General features: G+C 34.5%; 1 protein-coding gene and 1 pseudogene across 1 annotated transcript; one reads left to right on the top strand and one right to left on the bottom strand.

Annotated features, from left to right (window-relative positions):
* Nucleotides 1–6,584: 6,584 nt before the first annotated feature.
* Nucleotides 6,585–12,297, top strand: LOC107963079 (sodium/hydrogen exchanger 2-like; annotated as a pseudogene).
* Nucleotides 12,298–12,790: 493 nt separating this feature from the next.
* LOC107963078 (vesicle-associated protein 2-2) lies at nt 12,791–17,021 on the bottom strand. Its single transcript, XM_041104144.1, has 9 exons — nt 16,715–17,021; nt 15,996–16,076; nt 15,417–15,487; nt 15,221–15,302; nt 14,533–14,648; nt 14,326–14,451; nt 13,582–14,109; nt 13,395–13,472; nt 12,791–13,060 (listed from the first exon to the last, which is right to left on the bottom strand). Exons 2-9 carry the CDS (start codon nt 16,042–16,044, stop codon nt 12,947–12,949), a joined length of 1,164 nt encoding a protein of 387 aa, XP_040960078.1. The 5' UTR covers nt 16,045–16,076; nt 16,715–17,021; the 3' UTR covers nt 12,791–12,946.
* Nucleotides 17,022–23,079: the final 6,058 nt, after the last annotated feature.

Here is a 23,079-nt window from a genome sequence, read left to right as displayed (position 1 = left end):
CTACTGATATGACCCATTAGCTTAATTATGATTATCTATAAAGTTATCTCTAAAGTGATAGTTAACAGGTTTCAACGTGTGATTGGTTGTATTGACAAGGTTCAAAGTACTTTTACACCTAGTATACTCATAACAGACAATGCGCTTTTGGTTTTTGAGATTTTTCATGCTTTTAAAAAGTAGGTTGGAAAGAAAATGTCATTTTCTCTAAAACCCAATATGAGTAAGGCTTATGATCAAGTGGAATGATATTTCCTGAAGATGGTTCAAATAAGATTTCATACTGATTGGATTTTTTGATAGTGGATTGCATTAGCACAATTTCCTATACTATAGGTTTGAATGGGCAACACAAAGAGGTTTTTGGACCGTTAAGGGGATTTTGTTAGGGCGGTCCTCTGAGTCCCTATCTATTTTTCACTTGTAATGAAGGTTTCTCAATGCTTTTAAAGATGACAAAGTAAGAGGGTGATTTAAAAGGAGTTAGTATTTGTCGATGTGCTTAGGAGGTCACTAATTTATTTTTTACGGATGGTAACATGGATTTTGGAAAAGTTTTTATTCAAGGTGGGCAGACTATTCATTCAATCATTAATCAATGTTAATAAAGTTTAGGTTAATTATTTAATTTTAACAAATCCATAATTTATTTCAATTATAATATTACTGCTATTATTTAAGACTCGATGTCTCACATACTAGGTGATCGGTGTACTTCAACCCTAGAGAAATATTTGGGGTTACCAATCATAGTGGGGAGGAAAAAGAAAAAATCATTTCAGATTTTGAAGGATTGTATACAAAGCAAGATAAATAGTTGGAGCGCTCATATATTATCCTAGGGGCAAGGAAGTTTTTATAAAGTTCATTTTACAAGTGATCCTTACTTATTCTATGTCTTCTTTTCTCCTAAGTACGTTTTGTAAGGAGTTGAAATATGTTATCGATTATTTTTTGTGGCAAAAAGCTTATAGCAGGTGAGGGATTCATTAGTGCAAATGGTCGAATATTTGTAAGTTAAAAGAAAATGGTAGCTTGAGTTTTCGTGATTTGGGTAAATTCAATATTTTCCTCTTAGCCAAACAAGGATAAAGATTAATGTTGAATCTGATGACATTAGCTCGTGTTTAAAGTCTTAAGTATTACCTATTTAGTGATTTTCTTAATTCATAGTTAGGTACTTACCCCTCTCATACTTGGAAAAGTATTTGGGTGTCAAAGATTTTGTTGGTATTGAGGCTCAATTAGAAGGTAGAATTGAGGCAAAATATCTCTATTTGGATGGACAATTGGCTTTCGGGATTGGCTGATTACAAAATATTATATATAAAGGTCAGTGGTAGTGTTTACATGGTGTCTAATCTTATTGGTCATGAAAATAGGACTAGAAAAGCAAATCTCATCAATCACTTGTTTCGTAATATTGATACAGAAAGAATTTTGAGTGTTCCACTTGCAAGATCAATTCAATAGGATATGTTGAATTAGAAGGTTGAAAATACTAGCAAATATTCAGTGAGTAATGGTTCCAAGCTCCTACTCGATAGTTTTATAACCCTTAATGACTCTACCGAATACAAGTATTCTTATAAAAAAACTATAGTAGGTACAATTTCCTAACAAAATTAAAATTACAAGTTGAAGGTTTTTTCAAAATTTTGTGCCCACTTTTGAGAACTTGTACAATAAGAGGATTATAACCTTACCAAATTGCCCATGTTATAGGATATGTCAGGAATCAATGTTACATGCTATATTTGAATGTGAATTAGCTAAGCAGGTGTGGAGACTTTGGGGAATTTATTGGCTTACATCAAACAATACAAACAATCTTAAAGATTAAATGGTCCATATTTTTAATAATGCTCATTATGAAGTTTAGCATACGATTGTGGTAACCCTTTGGAGCATATGGCATTCTAGTAACACGTTGGTTCACGAGAATCAACGAATTATTGTTACTAATGTTTTAAGTAGAATATAGTCTTTTGTAGGGGAATTAAAAATACTAGATGGTAACATATCTTCCCAATCTTGTTGGTTGCATGGGCATTGGTCCCCCACTCAACTATGTTTGTTAAAGTTAACTTTGATGCGAGGTTTAAAGACAGTTTAAAATAATCAAGATCAGGTATTGTCATCCAGAACAGTGATGATTTAATATTAGGGTCGATAGTAATGGTGAACAAGAGCATACCTGAAGCCTTTTCAACTGAAGCCTTTATGTAACACCCCTAACCCGTATCCATCACCGGAACAGGATTACGGAGCATTATCAAAATTTACAGAACATATACAGTTAATTCATATAATTTACTATTCATATCTGAAACTAAACATATTCAATCATATTTTCCCTCAAATGGACCCTCGAGGCCCAAATTATGCGATAGAAACAAGTCGGGACTAAATCAAAAACTCAGAGAGTTTTTCATAATTTTTTTCCTTATGTGCAGGGGACACATGCCCGTGTGGTCAAGCCATGTGGCTCACACGGCCAAGTAACACAACCGTGTCCCCAGTCGTGTCCAATTTAAGGGGTATACTGACTTGGTTGCACGACCAAGCTACATGCCCGTGTGCTAGGCCGTGTGAGCATACTGGCTTATATAATTAAGGTGTACGGTTCACACGGCTAGGTCACACACCCGTGTGCTAGGCTGTGTGACACACACGGCTAAGACATATGCCTGTGTCTCTACTCGTGTGAGCAATTCGAAGCATTCTATTTCTAAAATTTTAAGATGTAGGGGACACACGGCCAAAACACACGCCCATGTGCTAGGCCGTGTGTCACATATGGTTGAGACACACGCCCTTGTCTCTAACCGTGTGGACAAAATAAGGTCATTTTCAAGCCTTATTTCTTACCCAAACTTGTTTTCCACCTACATCAACATTTTAACACATTTACCAACCAATTCAAGACATTTAAATCAGGTCTTAAACTTGACATTTTACAGATATACCCAATGAGCCCTTAGGCTTCCCAATAGACAATTTATTAATATGTCATTCCAAAACTTATACTTACCTAGTTACCAAATGCATATATGCATAAACATATTCATACTTCAATCATGATAATACCTTATATAAATATATATCATAACATGATCATTACAAGCCATTCCAATGGCTATTTACAACTAAAACACTTCATCATTTGACCTAACTTAGCTTATACATGCCATTATACCAAAAGTAATTTCATTAATTATACCAAAATGAACTGAAGGATAGTGTGATCTTGCTCCAACCCACTTCTAACCTTTACGAGCATCCGAGTGCTATAAAATAGAGAAAATAAAACAAAGTAAGCATTTAATACTTAGTAAGTTCGTATAACTTGAAATTCAACTTACCATTCATTTCTATTAAAGTAAATATACAAAATGCATCCAAGAAATTTGGCTAATAGCCTAAACACCCAACTTCATCAAACATGTTAGTCATTGTAATTCACACAATTGTCAAGAAATAATGATGAGCTCATCATATAATAACTTTTATATACATATATTTTTCTTATCATATTTCCATATAACATGTACATTTTTATAACAAATCATCTCAAGTTCAGTTTACCCCATGTTAGAACCTTACCCGTTGAATTTATTTGAATATCGATGGACACACGTGTAGTACAGTTTAAGTGTACAAAATTGTAATCTGTCAATTCATATTTGGGGGTACTCATTAGAGCACATAATCAGGAAGCATTCTCTCGAGCCATATAACAGAAAGCTTATGTGAGCCATGTAACAAGAAGCTTATCCGGGCTATAACAGGAAACTCATAAGAGTTTAAAACAAAAAGCTCATGTGAGTTTAACAGGTAACTCCGAAGAGCTATTATCAGGAAGCTCCGGATAGCCATATATCAGGAAGTTCAAGTGAGTCATATCGGGAAGCTCATGAAGAGCCATATATCAGGCCGCTCATAAAGAGCTGTGGTATGTCTGCAATACATGCAGGATCAATACCGATCATATAATAGGACGCTCACAAAGAGTTGCAGTATATCCACAACACATGCATGATTAATACCAATGGGGATGCTCATAGGAACCATATAACAGGAAGCTCAAAAGGGCTTATAACATGATGCTCTTCCGAGCTATGGTGTGTCCGCAACATATGCATGACCGCAACCAATACGGGAAATCCTGTACCCATTGAATTTCATTATTCAAATGAGATTTAACATTTATCAAACTTTGTTGAATATGTAGTCAATTTCATACATATAACAATTACACAAGTCATATGTACAACATTCAATTCAATCATATAAATATACACACAATTTAGTTACACAAACTTACCTCGTCACTTGCTCGTATACGAAAATCTACTAATTTGACACTTTTTCTTTTCCTCAATCTAACTCCTTATTTGATCTTTTCGGATTCAATTAAACTTACTTGAATTTCTTTCTCTTAGCTAGGGTTTTCATAGAAAATTCAGGGAAGATGGTGAAAATAAGATGATATTATATTATTATCATCTTTAATTATTTCAATTTCTAATTTAGTCATTTTCTTTTCTTAAATTTCCACAGATGAGTCATCATACTTATCTACTAACTCTATTTAATGGTCTAATTGCCATATAAGGACTTCAAGTTTTGAATTCCATAGTTATTTCATACCTATAGCTACTAGAACTCAACTTTTGTATTTTATGCAATTTGGACATTTTATCAATTAAACATAAACATGTAATCGATAAAATTTTCTTAACAAAATTTTCATACGTTATTCTATCATAAAGCAAACCATGCAATAATATTAAAATAATTTTCCTTTCTAAATCGAATTTGTGGTTCCGAAACCACTATTTCGATTTCACTGAAAACAGGCTGTTACACCTTGCTTACGTCCAAATCATTTAGTTCGTTGAGGACATAGGTTTCCAATTGGTGGAGATTGAAGGAGATGCAAGCACAATTATTAGGAGACTCATAGATACCGAGATGACCCAATCAATTATTAGCGTTTATATTGTTGATGGGAAGCAAACTATAGCTCATTTTGGTGCTTGTCGGTTCAAATTTTGCAGCAAGATCAACAACCTTGTGGCATATTGGTTGGCCACCAAAGGCTTCGATTTCAACGAGAATAGATGCTAGGTGGAGAAGTTGCCAAATTTCACTAAGGTTGTGATAAGAAACGATTGCTAAGGGGTAGATCCACCTGACTAAAGTTGGGACGCTCAAGGTTTTTTCACAACTTTATTTTCTTTTTGGAAAGATGTATTTATGGTTCCCTTTGGTTTTACTTAGTTTATTAAATGAGGGTCATTCATTTGGTTGGTTGTATTTTTAGGAGAGAGTGCTTTAGTTATTTACTGTGGGTTGTAGTTCTTAAGGTGGTTTTCTCTCTTTTCAATAAAGGCTAATTTTTATTCAAAAAAATATCTACTTGCCTATATTAAAGATAAGTAGTAAAAAATTAAATTGAAGCAAAGCGAGATGGGGTTGGTAACATCCGTGGAGGTGATAGTGGATTTTTAAGACTATACATCCATAGTGGAGTAGGGCAAGTGGTGGATCAGAGCATGCCAATTGTGGAATGGTGTTGGATTTAGCAACATTTGCCTGATGGATTTTTTTGTATCCTTTATATTTGTTTTACAGTTCATGTTCGGGGTTTATGACTAAGGATAACAAAACTCAATCCACCTGATATATTTCAAATAGATCCACATTGAAAGGAGTGGAATTTTCTGAGAAAGTAGATGTGGGGAAAGACAGGGTGGGTTTATTTTTGTACAATAGATATGGAGCGGTTATGGTAATTGTTTGTCCCGTCCTGCTTCACTACATGAAATTACCATTTTATGCTTGTATATATAATTATTAAAAGGGTAAAAATTTAATAATGTATTCTAGAAAAAGTTCATATTTTTATATTTAAGTATTTTATTAAAGAATTTTTTGGATAAAATGATGATTTGAACCCAAACTATTCTTGAAAAAGATGAACACTCAACTAATAGACGACAACTTGAGGTTCTTTATTGAAGAATTATATTTAAATATCTACTTGTCTTTAAAAAGATTGATAATATTAAATATAAATAGCAAAAATTAAATTGAAGCGAAGTAGGGCGAGGTGGGGTGGGTGGGGACAAATGTATTACTTCATACAGATAATAGTGATTTTCAAAATTATACATTTATAATGGAACGGGTCGGGCAGTGGAGCAGAGCATGCCAAATATGGTGGTGGATTTAGCAACATTTGCTCTCTCTTTCTAATAATAACATCTTCAAAGTTTCATAGCACTTTTTCTTTGTAAAAATATAATTTATCTTACCATTATAGAACACTAATATTACAATTCTTTTAACCTTTAACTATATAAAAAAAATCAATAACTTACTTAAAAACTTGCTATTTAAAAAAATAACTTACTTGCCTTATAAAAATCCAATTTGAAAATCTCAACTAAGAGGCCAATCATGTGTTTACACAAACAGCATATCTAATTAATTAAACTTAATTAAGTTTACTGTAGAAGATATTTTGGGGGTTCTAATAAGTAGACAGTATTAAGATTAAAACACAAAAAGAAGAAGTTGAATGTTAGGATCCGTGAAGAACCCAACGCCTACAAAAAGAAGGTGTGAGATTGCTCGTGAGACTTCCTTTTCATTCCAACCAATCGGATCACATGCACGCCCCATTTCAATTTTATTTTAATTACTAATATTGCAATACTTATACTTAGCCAATCACGTTACTGATTTTATTTTTAAAATCAAGTTATGTATTCTAACCATGCGGTAATAATATCAATTAGTAGATTAAGTAAATGAATTTAAACTGCTTTCCAAAGGAGGGAGAGGTAAAGTTGTTACTCGCCTCACATGAAACCATCACTCAACAAATCGGACAGTTCAATTTCGATTTTGCATTTTAAAAATGTCCATTTTTACCGTATTCTAACACTTTTATTTGTGTTAATCAGTCCCCGGCGAACACGTTTCTATTTTAAATATAATTGTACTGTAAATTTAAAGATACTTTCTTTTTTGATTGTTTTTCTCTCCCATCGAAGCCGAAGATTTGAAGCTGAAAAAAGAAGAGAGGAAAATTGTGGCAATTTGTTGGTGAGAAAGTCGAAGATTCACGTGGGTAAAGCTCCATAAACAGTGAAACATTGGATTTTCTTTTTCCTTTTTGTTTTCTTAAGCTTTCTCTTCGAATTTACTCGTCTCTTTGAAACTGTCCGTTGTTTTTTTCTTTTTGGTTCAATAAAATCGCAAATTATTTGCTAATTTAGAGAAGAAAATTGAACGGAGCTGAAACAAGGATGATTTGTTGCTGCATGATGTTGATTCTCCAAAACGATTCGGTAAGTTGTAATTTTGTTTTCATTCGCATGTTTGTTTGCTGAGATAATGAGAGGAAAAGAAAGAAAATGAGTTAACAATTGTGAATCTTTTTAGTAGTGAGTTGCGGTTTTGATTCAATGAAATTGCAAAGCAGTTATAATTAAAAAAGAAAGATTAATTATATTTAGAAATGCTGTCTTTGTTCATTCTTTTTTCAGTTGAATTTCATTTTTTTTAAATAAAGTTTTGTCGCTGAGAAAGCGAAGGAATGAAAAGAAAGGATATATTTTTTCTTTTCTTTTTCTGTTAGAAAAATCATTGATAACTGAGTTCCATAACTGAAAAGAGTTCTAAATTCTTCACCTTTCTTCAATTCTTCGTATTTCCTACTTAAAAAAATAAAAGAAGAAAATATTTCTATATAATTGAAGTTAATGATTTTCTTTTCCTCAATTTCACCTTCAACTGTCCAATACAACAATCAACCGCAAGAACAGAACATAAAGAACCAAAAATGGGGAAAAAAATTGAGATTTGCAGAATAATAGGTGACTTTTAACTGTTTGCTTATTATAATGCAGAGTGCTTAAGGATTGTAAGATTAGAAAGTTCTTGAAATGGACAGTTCAGAGACATAAAAATATTCGAAGATTTACATTGTGGAAGGAGAGCTTAAATCTGAAGCCTTGGACAACAACTGTTTCAGTTAGAAGCAATTGGTTGTTTAATAAAATTTGATTAAAAAAAGAGGTCAATATGGTGGCGCCGCATTTAGCTGCTGTCTTTACTAAGTTGCAGACTCTATCTATTTCAGACTATGCGTCTGTGGTCTCCATGAACATATTTTGTAGCGCTTCTTTGTGCTTGCATTGTGATTGGTCATCTTTTGGAGGAGAATAGATGGATGAACGAATCAATTACCGCCCTTATCATTGTGAGTTTCTCTCTTGACATCTGTTGACGTGGATTTTGTCATTCATGGACAATTCAGCTAAGTTTTGATTGCTTGTTTTGTGTGTTTTCTTGTCTGATGTCTTCGATTTAAATTACTTTTATTGGCAGGGTGTTTTCACTGGGGTCATTATTTTGTTGACAAGTGGGGGTAAAAGCTCTCATCTTTTAGTCTTCAGTGAAGATCTGTTCTTTATCTATCTTCTGCCCCCTATTATATTCAATGCTGGGTAAGTTTGTTATCTTTCTTTTTCATTTTAATTTATCTTGTGAATGGAAAATATGAAGATAATTTATTATACATTGTAAAAGGTAAAATAGATGGACATATAATACTTGTCAAATGTGAAGCTTTGTTTTGTTTAAATACCCATTTCTGAGTCTCTATTCTGGCTTCAACTTGAGTGCATTGAGAATTCCCCAATGTTTTCATTGCTGTAAACAGAGGAACATAGATGTCTTTTCTACTTGTTAAGGTTTGATGTTTTATTTAAATTTTCTTTAGAGTAAAAATGATGGCTGCATTTAGTTAATATTTTGCTTTGCTAAAGCCTTTCTGATCTCTGCTTTCTCTGCCGGGTTTCAGGTGAAAAAGAAGCAATTTTTCCGTAACTTTATCACCATCATGCTGTTTGGGGCTGTTGGTACACTAATATCTTGTACAATTATCTCTTTAGGTATTTCTAACGACCTTATGGAGACAATATACAGTAGTGCAGATGCATTTTATTTTATTTTCTTACCATTGGCAGTGTTAGGAGTCAGCTTGATTTGTTGATTTATGTCTTTGTATTGCCAAGACTAATTTTTCTGGTTGTAACAGGTGTAATTAACTTCTTCAAGGAAATGGACATTGGCTCCTTAGACATTGGAGATTTTCTAGGTATTAGCCCTTATTTCTCCCTTATTTTCCAAAATGACTTTGTGAATGTTTTGGTGTCTTACTATCGTTTTCTTTGACTTTCAGCAATTGGTGCAATCTTGCTGCAACAGATTCTGTTTGCACACTGCAGGTATGCATAAATTGAAATTATAGTAGCTTTTTTCTAAATGGGAACAACTAGTATACCAACTTGCTAAAATGGAACTGTTACTGATGATGCAGGTGCTTAATCAGGATGAGCCTCCATTACTCTACAGTTTGGTTTTCGGAGAGGGTGTTGTAAATGATGCAACATCTGTGGTGCTTTTCAATGCAATCCAGAGTTTTGACCTCGTTAATACCAGTCCTAGAATTCTTCTGGAGTTTATTGGCAGCTTTTTGTATTTATTTTTAGCAAGCACTATGCTGGGAGTGATTGTAAGTGTCTTTTCGTACAAACCTGATTCATTCTGTGATCACTGTGCTTCCACGAAGGTGTGATATTTTTCTTTTCCTTTCAGGTTGGGTTGGTTAGTGCTTACATCATCAAAAAGTTGTACTTTGGAAGGTATGTTTCAATGCTATCTGGGTTTTCATATCAACTCGCTTTTCCATAATTGTCGCCTATACATTAAACAACCTTGAAATACTTCTAAAAGAATCTCTTCCTGTGCCACTCAATGAAGGGTTACACAAAAGTAGTGTTATTTGTCATTTTGAAAATTTTACTTAACCGAGGACCTTAACTGAACATATTTATTAAATTTGAAGTTCTGAACTAATTATTGAATGTACTTGATTTTAATATGATTCAGGCACTCAACAGATCGTGAATTTGCTCTTATGATGCTTATGGCATACCTTTCGTATATCATGGCTGAAGTAAGACTCTTGTTAGCAATAATATGGCAGTTTCGTCCGGCCCCTCCTTTTTTCTGATACAACTTTCTAAATTTGATGGTTATTTGCATACTACATAACTCTAATGTTGCCTCGCTTGCAGCTGTTCTATTTGAGTGGCATTCTCACGGTATTCTTTTGTGGGATTGTGATGTCACATTATACCTGGCACAATGTTACCGAGAGTTCAAGAGTTACTACAAAGTATGTCTCTTCCACAGTGTTATTTTAGGGCAATAGAGGTCATCCATCATTGATATTAGGAGGAAAAAAGTCCCAATTTTAACTCTTTATGTGCCTCAATTGATTCAGTTCTTTTGTTTATACTCAGGCATGCCTTTGCTACCTTGTCATTTGTTGCTGAGACTTTTCTCTTTCTTTATGTCGGGATGGATGCTTTGGACACGGAGAAGTGGAGATTTGTCAGTGATAGGTATGGTCTTTGCACCTGTACCTGCTAGGAAGTACTCTTGACTTGATTTTGGTAAATTGTAAATTAATGAGTCATATGTGTCTTGACTATCTGATAAATATATAGTTCAGATTTTCTCTTCCAATTCCCTTTTCTTCGATGCAACTTGTACAAGATAGCTTCCATTTACTGATGAGCTGGTGTTTTTCATTGTGTTTGATCTCCATTTTGTAGCCCTGGAACGTCAGTTGCTGTTAGTGCTGTGCTGATGGGTCTTGTTATGGTTGGAAGAGCGGCTTTTGTGTTTCCCCTGTCATTTTTATCCAACTTGGCAAAGAAATCAGCTAGTGAAAAAATCAGCTTCAGGGAACAAGTACGTGTTCTTGGTGTTTTAACTTTTTGCTTGCAAATCAATTAATGATATTTGACATTACTTTTCTCTGTATTTCTTTGTTTAGATTATAATATGGTGGGCTGGGCTCATGAGAGGCGCTGTATCTATGGCACTTGCATATAATCAGGTAAAGGTTTACTATTATTTCAGTTATAAGGGAAGCTTATTATTATTATTATTATTGTAATAGATCTAGAGCTTTGATGTGTTAATGTTGGCTAGAAATTATGAGGAAATAGAAATATATGCATGGTCGAAAGTAAGTTCAAACTGATATCATCTGATATATTTTCACGTAATGCATAAATGCAGTTTACAAGGGGGGGCCATACTCAGTTGCGAGGAAATGCAATTATGATTACAAGCACTATAACCATTGTTCTATTCAGCACTGTGGTAAGATGTCTCCTGCCTTAAATTTTAGCTGTGCTTAGATTTGATGGTTTCTTTCAAATGTTTAGCATTTTAGCCTTATTTATCTTTTCTTTAATTTACTTTTTGAGATGTTGAAGCCTTTGCTTCAGCATTAATGCTTCAAGTATCATTGGTTATTTGAGCTTTTGTCACATAAGCTGTTGATTCATAGAAAGTTCTAATTGTATGAGAATGGTTATTGTTAAGATGTAGAGCCTATGTATTTATATAAAATGTAGTATGTTATGATTGTGTTATATAAAAGTTTTGACATATTTATGCTTTTGTGTTGTGTTTTCGAGTAAAACAGTTTGTTTTTGCATCTCTTTGCGAGTCTCTGTTCTCTTATGTTGTAATCATAACAGTTTCTTGGGAGTGTTGCTAAATCTCTTATACCTGTTGGTTATGCTCAGGTTTTTGGTTTAATGACTAAACCTCTAATAAGGTTCTTGCTGCCACATCCAAACCAACAGCCAGCATGCTCTCAGACCAATCTACTCCAAAATCAATGGAGGCACCATTTCTCGGAAGCGGCCAGGATTCTTTTGATGATAGTTTAATTGGAGTTCATCGACCAAACAGCATTCGTGTACTTCTTACAACTCCAGCACACACTGTTCATTACTACTGGCGAAAGTTCGATAATGCCTTCATGCGCCCTATGTTTGGTGGCCGGGGTTTTGTGCCCTTCGTTCCTGGCTCCCCAACAGAAAGGAGTGAACCTAATCTGCCTCAATGGCAATGAGGTGGGTGAACAAGATCTCTACAAAAATGTACATGTAATATGACAATGCAGTCGGTTGCAAAAAACATGCTTCCGGCGAGAAGCCAGTGCGGTATTGCTTTGTAGTTGCCTCTGGAATGTATGTTTCATGTATAGGCTATATTTTGTTGACTTCTAAGTTTCCTCGAGAGGTTCTTGTTTATTCTCCCCAAAACTACCTCCGCACCTGATGCTGTCGTTCCATTTGACATTTGAGAATATTTATGATCTGAGTGAAGCTTAGGGTAGGTTTGCCATTCTATTTTGTACGTATATGAGTATTTATATCAGTGTGTTTTTATTCTTAAGTTAAAAAATGGAGGATTTTATAGAATTTGAAATTGATTTGATTATATATGTGATATTCGGTTCATTACTAGAAAATAGGATAATGCGCATTAATTTTAATTTTTGCAAAGCTGCATATCCATATATTCATTGTTCTGCAGTTGAATATTCTCAAATCAAATAATTAATTACTTTTACTTTATGATAATAAATATGATGTGTTTTAAGGGATAGTATACAAAATAGATCGAAAACCTAACAATTTATATATATACATGTTTTTGTTCATTCAACATTTAAAATCAGGCTTCCTTTGTTTAAAAAAAAAAGCCGGTTCAGTAAATTAAATTATCTGAGGGGCTGGCATTTGGTTGTAAAAGTTCAAATGAAAATTGTACTTGTATGTATAAACTTCTAATCTATGGGTTACCTCATATGTTCCTTTTCCTTTAACCACAAACGTTCACAAAACAATTTTTTTGCTTTATATTAGTCATCCCTATAAAAATTGTGCACACTAGCTATGATGAGGAAAGTAAACTACAATCTTTTCTAACTATTAACAAACCCACTGCATGATTGTTGCTGGACCACGCCATCACATGGAGTATGGCTTTGTCAATGCTGCATTTGGTACCCCATAAACATACTTACGACTGCTACCATACACACAAATAGGAGAGGAAATCCCACTTGAACTCTTCTTACATCACTCTTTTTCCTCAACAGCGCCTGCATAGATATGGGCTTTTACTGTAAATATTTTTAAACATCTTTCATGTGAACTCAAAACATTATTTTGGTAAAGAAATAGCTCCTCTAAAGAAGGATTATTAGATGGTCAAAAACAATAACTGGCCTACTCTAAGAAAGTGAGAGAAAAGAAGACGTTTGAAGACAAGACATATAATGACCATTCACCATTAACAGGTCAAAATCTAAAATGCCTAGAAAATCACCCGCAAAAGTGGCATCACATTTATTTACTTTATGAGATCGAACAGTTGGTATGAGATACATATAACAAGAATCTACGAGAAGATGAACGCACAAGAGAATAACTTACCAGTTCCTCTTGTAAGGTCTTCCTCTCTTGAACCGTTAACCTCCTCTCCTCTGTCAGTTTTGAAATGGTTGCTTCAGCCTGAAACGGAAATAACTACTAGTGTTATTGAAAACAGATTCAAATTAAATAATAGCAAAACATAACACGACCTTTTTTTAACCGTCATTATCAAGCCTTGTTAATTTACCTTGCCTAGCTTTGATTCAAGGTCACTTAATTTTGATTTCATTTCCTCCATATCTTTGGCAAAGTTAAGGTCCTCAGCAGTCTTCAATGTTTTCACCTTGTAATCCTTCAATGTTTTCACCTTGTAATCCTTCAATACATTGAACTCCTTTTCCTTCATTGGCTTCAATTCCTCGGTATCAAGAATATCCTCCATTGGCTTTGACTCCTCATCTTTCACTGACTTTAACTCCTTGCTATTGAAAGAATTATTCTTTGGCTTCAGTTCAGTGTCTTTTATTATATTTAAATTGTCACCAAAAATATCATTCATGGGCTTCAGCTCTGCATCCTTCTTTGGCTTCGGTTCAGTGTCCTTTATTATATTTAAATTGTCACCAAAAGTATCATTCATGGGCTTCAGCTCTGCATCCTTCTTTGGTTTTAATTTCTCCTCATATAACGTATCTTTCCTTGAATTCCACTCTACATCCTTTGTTGGCTTTAAATCCTCAGTATTTCTCATCTTTGATTCCTCAATCGTCAAAACCTGACACAGAGAAGAGAACACTGTAATTTTCTTAAATGTATAAGCTTCATTAATATACTTGGAAGTTTGTTTTTAAATCTCATATTCAAACAAAAAATTCCTTTCAGATTATAAAGAATACTAATTATATAAGTGAGTTGAAGTAGATTGAATTTTAAGGGCTACAAAAATAGATGAAGCTGATCTAATCGTTGGAAGTGTTGCAAAAGTCTCAACTCTATCATAATCCATTCCCTGATTCATTGTCCCATTAATTGGTGATAGCACTGGCGAATCTGGAGGGCTGACAAGGGCAACCTTAAGCTTGTTCTCTTCAATATATCTTCCACTGTCCTTGACAAACTGTCAAGCACACAATGAGCGAAAGTCACTAACTAATTAATATTATCAAATAAAGCACAAGCAGGGCAGAAAATCACTTACTGTGGCAGATGTAATGTCTTCATCAGTTGTTCCTACTGGGACAACTGTGCTTTGGATTAAGAACTTATCTCTACATATCATATCAGGAGGGGCTTCCCGCTGAGCTTGCATGGTAACTAAATGAAAAAAAGAACAATGGCGAGAATATATATAGTATAGGACAGGGTAGAAATTTGATAAAGAACATCATATGAGAAATTCAGGACTGTATTTTATATGTAAGTAGCATCTCTAGCTTTTATTGTCCAACTAGTGGGACATCAAATGGCAGATTGTCCTAAAGGTGAAGATTATCAGATTATCATTTGTCAAAAGTGTGTAATTTTTTTTACTTTTTGTTGCCTCATAGGATTTGCAATCTCAGCAAATTAATCATGAATTATCAAACTGAAAAGCAACTGGCTAATACAGAGGAAATGCCCGGGAATTTAAAGCACATGAAAAGCTGAAAAAGTAAACCCTTATCAAATCCCAATCTTTGCCTTTCTCAGATAGCAAAATAATTAAAAACATCTAGGGTCCCTCAGCCAAGTGACCCCATAACTTGTAATCATAACTTGATCTTAATATACTTACATCATTAGTCGTGAGCCATTATTAGGTTAAAAGCCGCTTAAGCTTTCACATTCATTTGTTACGTGAACGTAGCATGAATCATAAAATAAATTAAAGCACAGAAACTCCTTACCTGTAAAATCACAAGCTGATTTTGGCATAATAATGCCAACATTAGGCCGTACGCAGTATTTCTTCGGAGATGTAGTTTTAACCTGCACAGATATCATTGCTTCAATTACATTGGAATCCAGCATTCTAAAATATTCTATCCCACGAAATAAACCTTACAAATTTCAATTTTTTTTTTAAAGGATAAGAGTTCAAACCTTGAAAGCAACATACTGGTTAGTTTTATTTGTAAGCGTAATCGAGCAGGAGCTTTGCTTCTTCAATATAACTACAAAACAAAAAATAAATTTAAATCAGAAATAAATAAATATCGGAGATAAAAAATTATGAATATATTAACCCCTCCGGTTTTTTCACCACAAACCCACAAAAATAAACATAACTGCTACAAAAAAGAAAAGAAGCCTTAATTCTTTTTCGCATCTTTTTCACAATAAGGTCGCAGAATGAGGGCGGAAAAATATTATAATCATTAATATTCAGATCTAATACGCTAGATTCAAAGAAATAAGTCAGTTAAGCACGAATTTTGCTTACTACCATATTTTATATTTTATTTTTCAGAAAAAGAAGCGTTAAAACAAACAGGTTTAAACAACTCCTCCTTGTTCCATCCGCGTATTTAGTGACCAAACAAAGAAAATAATTCTATATAACAGAGAATATTTTCTTATAATAGAAAAGATTAAAGAATGAAAAGTTACTTTATCTAATTTACTATAAAAATACTTTATGCAGCAAAAAGAGCAGGGGCAATCAAGTAATTATGTACTCACATACGAATTTAAGTTCCTTTGGCTCAATCTCCAAAAGTTGCGTGTTCATTTTCCTTCCTCACTTAGCCACCAAACCTTAATCTGCGCATAGTAATTATCAAACTAATCAGCAATATGATCCAAATGAAATGATTAGTTTTTTTTTTCATTTTGCAAAATATCCGAATTTAGAATAAATATGAAGATATAAATTTAAAAAAAAGAAGGTGAAGTCGAAACTAAATCGGGTTGTGACGCGCTTTGACTCGGATCAGACTCGAAACAACTCTGTTTGGATTCAAAATAAGAGATGATTCGAGTTCGAGGAGACGAAGTTTTGAAATCAAAGTAGAAAAAAAAGAGCAGAATATGTTTTAAAATTCTCAAAGCAAAATCGCAATAATGACTCGCTTCTACTCGGATCATTTTCGTTTTGATTCAGAACAACAACAACAAAATACATCATTAAGATCTCAAAATTAAGCAGCGAAAAATTTGAGCTCAGACAAACTCAGTACTGACTCGAGTTTCAACTCAAGAGAAACGAGAATAACATCATGGCACCAACATCTTATCGTCTTCTTCTAAATACGATTATCGAAACTCGCAAAAAAAACCAGTCAAACAACATCGTTTTCTAGGTCTCGAGTTTCCACAGAGCATGAAATTCAGAGCAAAAAAAAAAGACCAGAGAAGAAAACGACAACGTTTTTGTGGAAATCGGAAGAGGGAAAGCTTACCGGTATCAGCGAAGGAATCTGTGGCAGAGAGAAAAGAGAGAGAGGAAGGGGAAAGGGAGAGAAACGGAGAGAGGTTTTATAGCGTGAAAGTGAAGAATTTAAATGGAATATAAAATTCTAGAATAGAAATATAATAATAAAGAAAACAAAGCGGAGAGTCCCAGAAATTGCCTTAGAGAGAGAGAGAGAGAGAGAGAGAGAGAGAGAGAGAGAGAGAGAGAGAGAGAGTTGTTTGGGGTTTGGTGGTGGAAGAGGTGAAATGGGGAGTGGCGAAGAAAAAAAAAAAGCTGTGAAGATGGGAAGTGAAAGACAAGCATAAAAAGGTAGCAAAGCTTTTAAATAGAAAACCAAAAGGCTGGAGCGTTAGTTGTACCCGCCGTTTCCTTCACTAACCCACTCCGTTTTGCTTTACTTCTTGCCATTTGGGCTTTGCCTCGGTTTAACCTTCGATTCCCTTTCCTTATTATTTTTCCTACTTTATATTGTTATTTTATGGTGTGAAATTTTTAATTTTTTTATATTTTTTTCTAAAATATATTTAAATTTTTGGGATTTAGACATAGTTGTAATCAAGATTGTTAAAATCGAACTGACTAATTAGAACAAAGACTGTTTAATATATACATCAATATAGAGGGAAGGAAAAAAAATTAATTGACTTTGTTGAGCCAATGATTAAATCAATTTTATAATTTTTATTTTTAAATTATTATGAAAATTTTAATAATTTATATTTAATTGAAACCAAAATAATAGTGAAATTGATTGGATTAAAAATTAGTGATTAAATTTATTTAACAATTAACCCAATTCCAAACTTCTTAGTCGAAAAAATATATTTTCTTAAAAAGTAAAAAGTTCTTTTTTGAAATAATTAACTAATGCAAAAACGAACAGTTACAAAGCCAAGAAAGTAAACTAGCTGTCCACCAGCAAAAGGGCCACCAAACGGTGTACCCATAAAAATAAAAAATAAAAACAACAAAACAAAAAACAACCAAAACAAAACCTAAAGAAAATAGTCTCTGTTCGTCTCCTCCAAACCGTTCAATCTCCATTATCGCATCAATGACAGAGGCTAATGCTTTGCACCCCTTTTGGGGAAATAGACCTTTAAAATATCTAGCCCTCGGCTTTCAACTGAGTTCTTTCGGAAACTAAACTCACCCATTTTTTGGATTCAGTCCTTACCTTTTAAGAACAATCACTTTCGATTCCAATCCTTCCATTATTAACAATCTCTTCAACTGGTGTCGACGCCTCGTCCATTATAATAAGATTGGAAAATCCTAGTGCGCAAATAATAAATAAGGGCATAAGGGGTCGCCCTGTCTCAATCCCCTGCTAGGCTTAAAATCTCCACCTTGTATCCCATTCAAAACCACCGAATATGTCACAGTGACACATTTCATAATTAAATTTACCCAACCATTACATAAACCCATTTTTTGCATCATCTTTTCTATAAAGCTCCACTCAACCTTGTCATATGCCTTATTCATGTCAAGTTTTAAAGCAAACGATCAAGTCGGTTCAACTTTTTTTTGTCTTGAATGAGTGTAGAATTTCATAAGCCATTAATATATTGTCTGTAATTTGCCTTCTTGGGATGAAAGCGCATTGATGTTCATCAATACATATATCCAATACCTTCCTAAATCTATTTACCAACATCTTTGATATAATTTTATAAATCACATTGCACAGGCTGATTGGTCTAAATTGACTCATATTATTTGGTGAGCTTGTCTTAGGGATTAAAATAATATTAGTTCTATTGATTTCTTGTATATCCCTATTTTCTTTTAACACAACTAGACAGTATCTACAAATATCATCCCTCATAACCTGCCAATATTTTTGAAAGAAAAAAGTGGGAAAGTCATCCTTACCTAATGCTTTAAGAGGTGACATCGATTTCACTGCTTCAAGAACTTCCTCTTTTTGAAAATTGACCATCAGTTTCTCATTTAGCGCTCCAATTATACAAGGTTGAACATTCTCGAAAATCCTATCACATTGGCCTACTATTTTTGTCGTGAACAGTTCTTTAAAGAATTTGGAAGCAACATCAATGAGCTCAATCTCTCTTTCAATCCATCTTCCATTGACATCGTTAATACCCCTGAATGTGTTTTTCCTCTTACAACCATTTGCCACATTATGGAAAAAAGATATATTCCGATCTCCCATTTTAAGCCAGTTTACCCTCGCCCTTTACTCCCAAAAAATTTCTATTTTGTCTGCTTCAATATTTAAAGCTATCTTTACATTCGTTATTTGTACAAGTACTTCATCAATGGGATCGTCTTTGGCCAACTCCTTCAACCGAGAATATAAATTTTGTTTTCTTCCTTTTCTAATTGCCTTATTCATGCTAGCCCATCTACCCAATTTTGATCTAAGTATAGATAATTTTTCTGTAATATCTCATTTACATGATCCCCATCATTCAATCACCTGCTCCTCAAAATTCTCTTCCAACATCCAATTCGCATTAAAATGAAAAAAGAATGGTCTTGCTAGAGTGCGTCTACCAATTCTTCCTGTCATGTTAAGCATAATCGGACAGTGATAAAAAATACTATGTTGTAAGTGTTCTACCGAGTAGTCTGGAAAAAGTTCCCACCATCTTGTATTTGCCACGTTTCTGTCATGTTTCTCTCTAATGTTATTGTCGGCAACCTCCCCCTCTCCCATGTAAACCATTGTTCAGAGAAACCTAAGTCACTTAAGTCACAATCCCTAAAACATCACGAAAAGTACTCAATTCTCCCGTCACTTACATGACCTCCTTTCTTTTCAAACGAAAATATTATCTCGATGAAATCTCCCATCACTACCCATAGTAAGTTACAATCTCTTCCTAATTGTCTTAATAAATTCTATGATTCCTTTCGTAAACCTTCCATGGGCGTTCCGTAAAACCAATAAATCGCCATGTTATTGCTTCTTTCTTTTCCTTTACCATTATGTCAATGTGTGAACTAGAGTAACTCTTTAAGGTTATGTCCACCTTTTCCTTCCAACTTAATTTTCCTCATTCTTTCCATCATTCTTGCGTTAAATTTTATCTCAATAAGAAACAAGTTTGGGTCGACTTTGTCTCAAACTATTCTTGAGATGACAAACCGCTTGTGGTTGCCCCAACTCGTGAACGTTCTAGCTTAAGATTTTTATTGTGACTGGTCGGTTTTCTTTCCAACAGCCGACACTATTTCATTATCAACGTTGGATTTAATCACTTTAAAATAACTTTTCTCTTCTTGATCTTCACATTGTATTCTTTGCCTCTTCTTTCCTTCCTTTAACACAATCGGTATGTCCTTGGCTTCTTGTATTACCTCTTTTCCTTTGATAGAAACTCTTGCGTTAGCTAATTCATTGAAGAATTTTTCCTTGTTTGAATGTTTTCCTTACTATTATTCTCATGGTGCCCCCCATTCTTCCCCTGTTTTCCCTATTATGTTCTATAAATTGGTTTTCTTTTGTCTGTATATCACCTTGTTCTTTACTTATTCTCTCTTTTGTTCTTACTCACTCTTTTGGCTCTTCTCGCAACCATGGACTTATCATTTGCACCATTCTTATTGGTTGCACTCTTAAGGAACTGTCCCACCCAAACTCCACATTTTGATCTTCCATCGTTAAACGGAGTTGACAGAAATCCTCTCCGTGCCCTAACCTTGCGCATAAGAAGCAAAACATTGTGATTTTCTCATATTGAAATAGGGCATATATCGAATTATTCTTATCATAATTAACTTTTTTCTTTCTTTTCAGGGGAACATGAACATCAAGCTTTACCCTAATCCCCATAAATTTCCCCCCTCATAACCAACACCGCATCATACTCCAGAAACTGACTAATAAAATTTCCAAGTTGTCGTGCCATCCCTTCAGCCATAAACCATAATGGTAAATTATAGACTTGTACTCAAAATACGACATTAAAAAGTAGAACTTGCAATGGGTCATGTCCCCGCTCCATCTTATGAAAGATAATTAGATGCTTATTGAAGAACCATGGCATCCTGTCAATCACCCTTTTAAAATCAATCTCATTATAAAACCTGAGTAACAACCTCTTATCTTCAATATTTGTGATTGAAATCTCTCTTAAAGGGTGCCATAAGTTTGCCAACGTGTTTCTCATTAATGAGATATATTAATATAATCCATGATGATTGTAAACGATCAATTTTATATATTAACCAAATAACAAGCTATGGTATATATACACAATCTATCAAACTAATTACAACCACCTTAACTACCATTACTAACTACTAACTGTTTAGCTGCTAATTGTCATAACAGTTTTATTCCTTAACATGCCTTCATCTTCTTAATCTCTACTGTTTGTTCAAGTTTTGCAACCACTTTAAGACATGATCGAAACTTTGTAAACAAAGGAGCTGACAAAGATTTGGTAAAGATGTCTACTACTTGCTCCTGTGCTGGAACATGCCTTACACTTAACTTTCCTGCAGCAACTTTCTATCTAACAAAGAACAGATCCAACTCGACATACTTAAACTTTGAATGCAACATTGGATTAGCTGATACAGCAACAACTCCAGAATTATCACACCACACGGTAGTCTTTCTGGATGGAGAGACATGCAATTCAGATAAGAGGGATTCAAGCCAAACCATCTCAGTAACAGTATGAGCAAGTCCTCTATATTCAGCTTTTGCAGTTGACTTGGAGATAATTTGTTGTTTCTTAGACCCCTAGGCTACAGGATTACCTCCAATGACACACAGAACCCTATAGTAGACCACCTATCATCCACATAAATTCCCCAGTTTGTATTCGAATATCCAACTAAATCCAAGTTGAGAGCTGCAGTAAAGTGAAAGCCATAACCGATAGTGCTTTGAAGATACCGGAGAATGCGTTTTACAGCTTTGAAGTGCTGGTCGAAAGGTTTGTGCATGAACAGACAGACTCTATTTACAACAAAGATAATATCAGGTCTGGTGATGACCACATATTGCAGAGCCCCCACAATGCTCCTATAGTCAGACTCATTCTCAATTGCACAACCAACATATTGAGATAAATTTGTTGAAGAAGCCATGAGTGTAGGAGATCTTTTTACTTGATCCATTCTAGCCCTACCCAGAAGATCAATGACATATTTGCGCTAACTCAAGAACAAACTATTAGTGGTGGGAAGAACTTGAATGCCAAGAAAATAACTAAGGGGCCCCAAATCCTTTAAGGAGGATTTAGTATCCAAGGTTGTGACAAAAGTATTAATGCTACCTTGATGATTGCTAGTGACAATGATGTCATCCATATATACAAGGACATACAGAAGCACACCCTCAGTCATTCTAACAAAAAGAGACCTATCAGACTTGGCCAAAACAAATTGTGAGGTAAGCAAGAAATCTCGTAGCTTGGAGAACCAAGCTCTGGGAGCTTGTTTAAAACCATATAGGGCTTTCTTCAGTTGACATACCAAAGTTTGGTCACCATGCTTCTGCTCAAAACGAGGAGGTTGAACCATATAAATCTCCTCAGACAAGTCACCATTGAGAAAGGCATTGTTGATATCAAATTGTCTTAGCTACCATTCAAACTTCACAGCCAAAGTTAAAACAACTCGAATTGTTGTTGGTTTTACAACTGGATTGAAAGTTTCTTGGAAATCAATTCTTACTTCCTGAAAGTACCCCTTGACAACTAGACGACCCTTGTATCGAGTAATGGTGCCATCTGAACGGTGTTTAAGTTTGAACACCCACTTGTATCCTACAGCTCTCCTGTTTGCAGGTAAGGGAACTAAGTCCCCAGTCTTGTTCTTCAGTAGAACATCATACACTTGCTGAGTTGCCAGTGTCCACTCCTTACTGGTAAAAGCCTGCTCAATTGCGACAGGCTCAGTGACTCCTAGCTCAGCTGAAAACACTTTGGGTTTGAAAATACCACTTTTGGATCTGGTTTACATGGGATGAGAGTTGACAGAAGGATCTGGCAAGTGCTCAATGGCTAGATTACTGTTGGAAGCCAATCGGGAATTTATTGAAGAATATTCAATAAGATGAGATGAGGTTAAAGAAGAAGATGAGTGAGCAGACCTACTACTATTATCTTATTGTCAGGCTAGATGGCAATAGTTAGCCTATACTACAGATCAGTGGACTGCATAGGAACAAAACCTAGAAGAGTAGACCCTGACATGACTGCCAAATCCAGCTGAGTTGAAGAAGTATGCACTAGTGAAACACCAAAGCCAGATTGTTGCAAAGAAGAAATCACAAATGGAACCTAATACTGTTGATGCTGAAACCGAGGCTGAGTCCAAGAAGAGATAGAACCACTGCCTGAGCCAGTAGAAGCAGTAAAAGGA

Source organism: Gossypium hirsutum, chromosome D11 (assembly GCF_007990345.1).
Source record: "Gossypium hirsutum isolate 1008001.06 chromosome D11, Gossypium_hirsutum_v2.1, whole genome shotgun sequence".
Lineage (NCBI taxonomy): Eukaryota > Viridiplantae > Streptophyta > Magnoliopsida > Malvales > Malvaceae > Gossypium > Gossypium hirsutum.
This window is presented reverse-complemented; position numbering and strand designations above follow the sequence as displayed.

Bases quoted from the DNA above. Each gene is read 5' to 3' on its own strand.
- LOC107963078 (XM_041104144.1), bottom strand. From the start codon at position 16,044: ATGAACACGCAACTTTTGGAGATTGAGCCAAAGGAACTTAAATTCGTA. The intron at 14,649-15,220 runs GTAAGGAGTTTC...TTTTTCATTTAG, and splicing joins ATCAGCTTGTGATTTTACAG to TTACCATGCAAGCTCAGCGG. The intron at 14,452-14,532 runs GTAAGTGATTTT...TGTGCTTGACAG, and splicing joins AAGACATTACATCTGCCACA to TTTGTCAAGGACAGTGGAAG.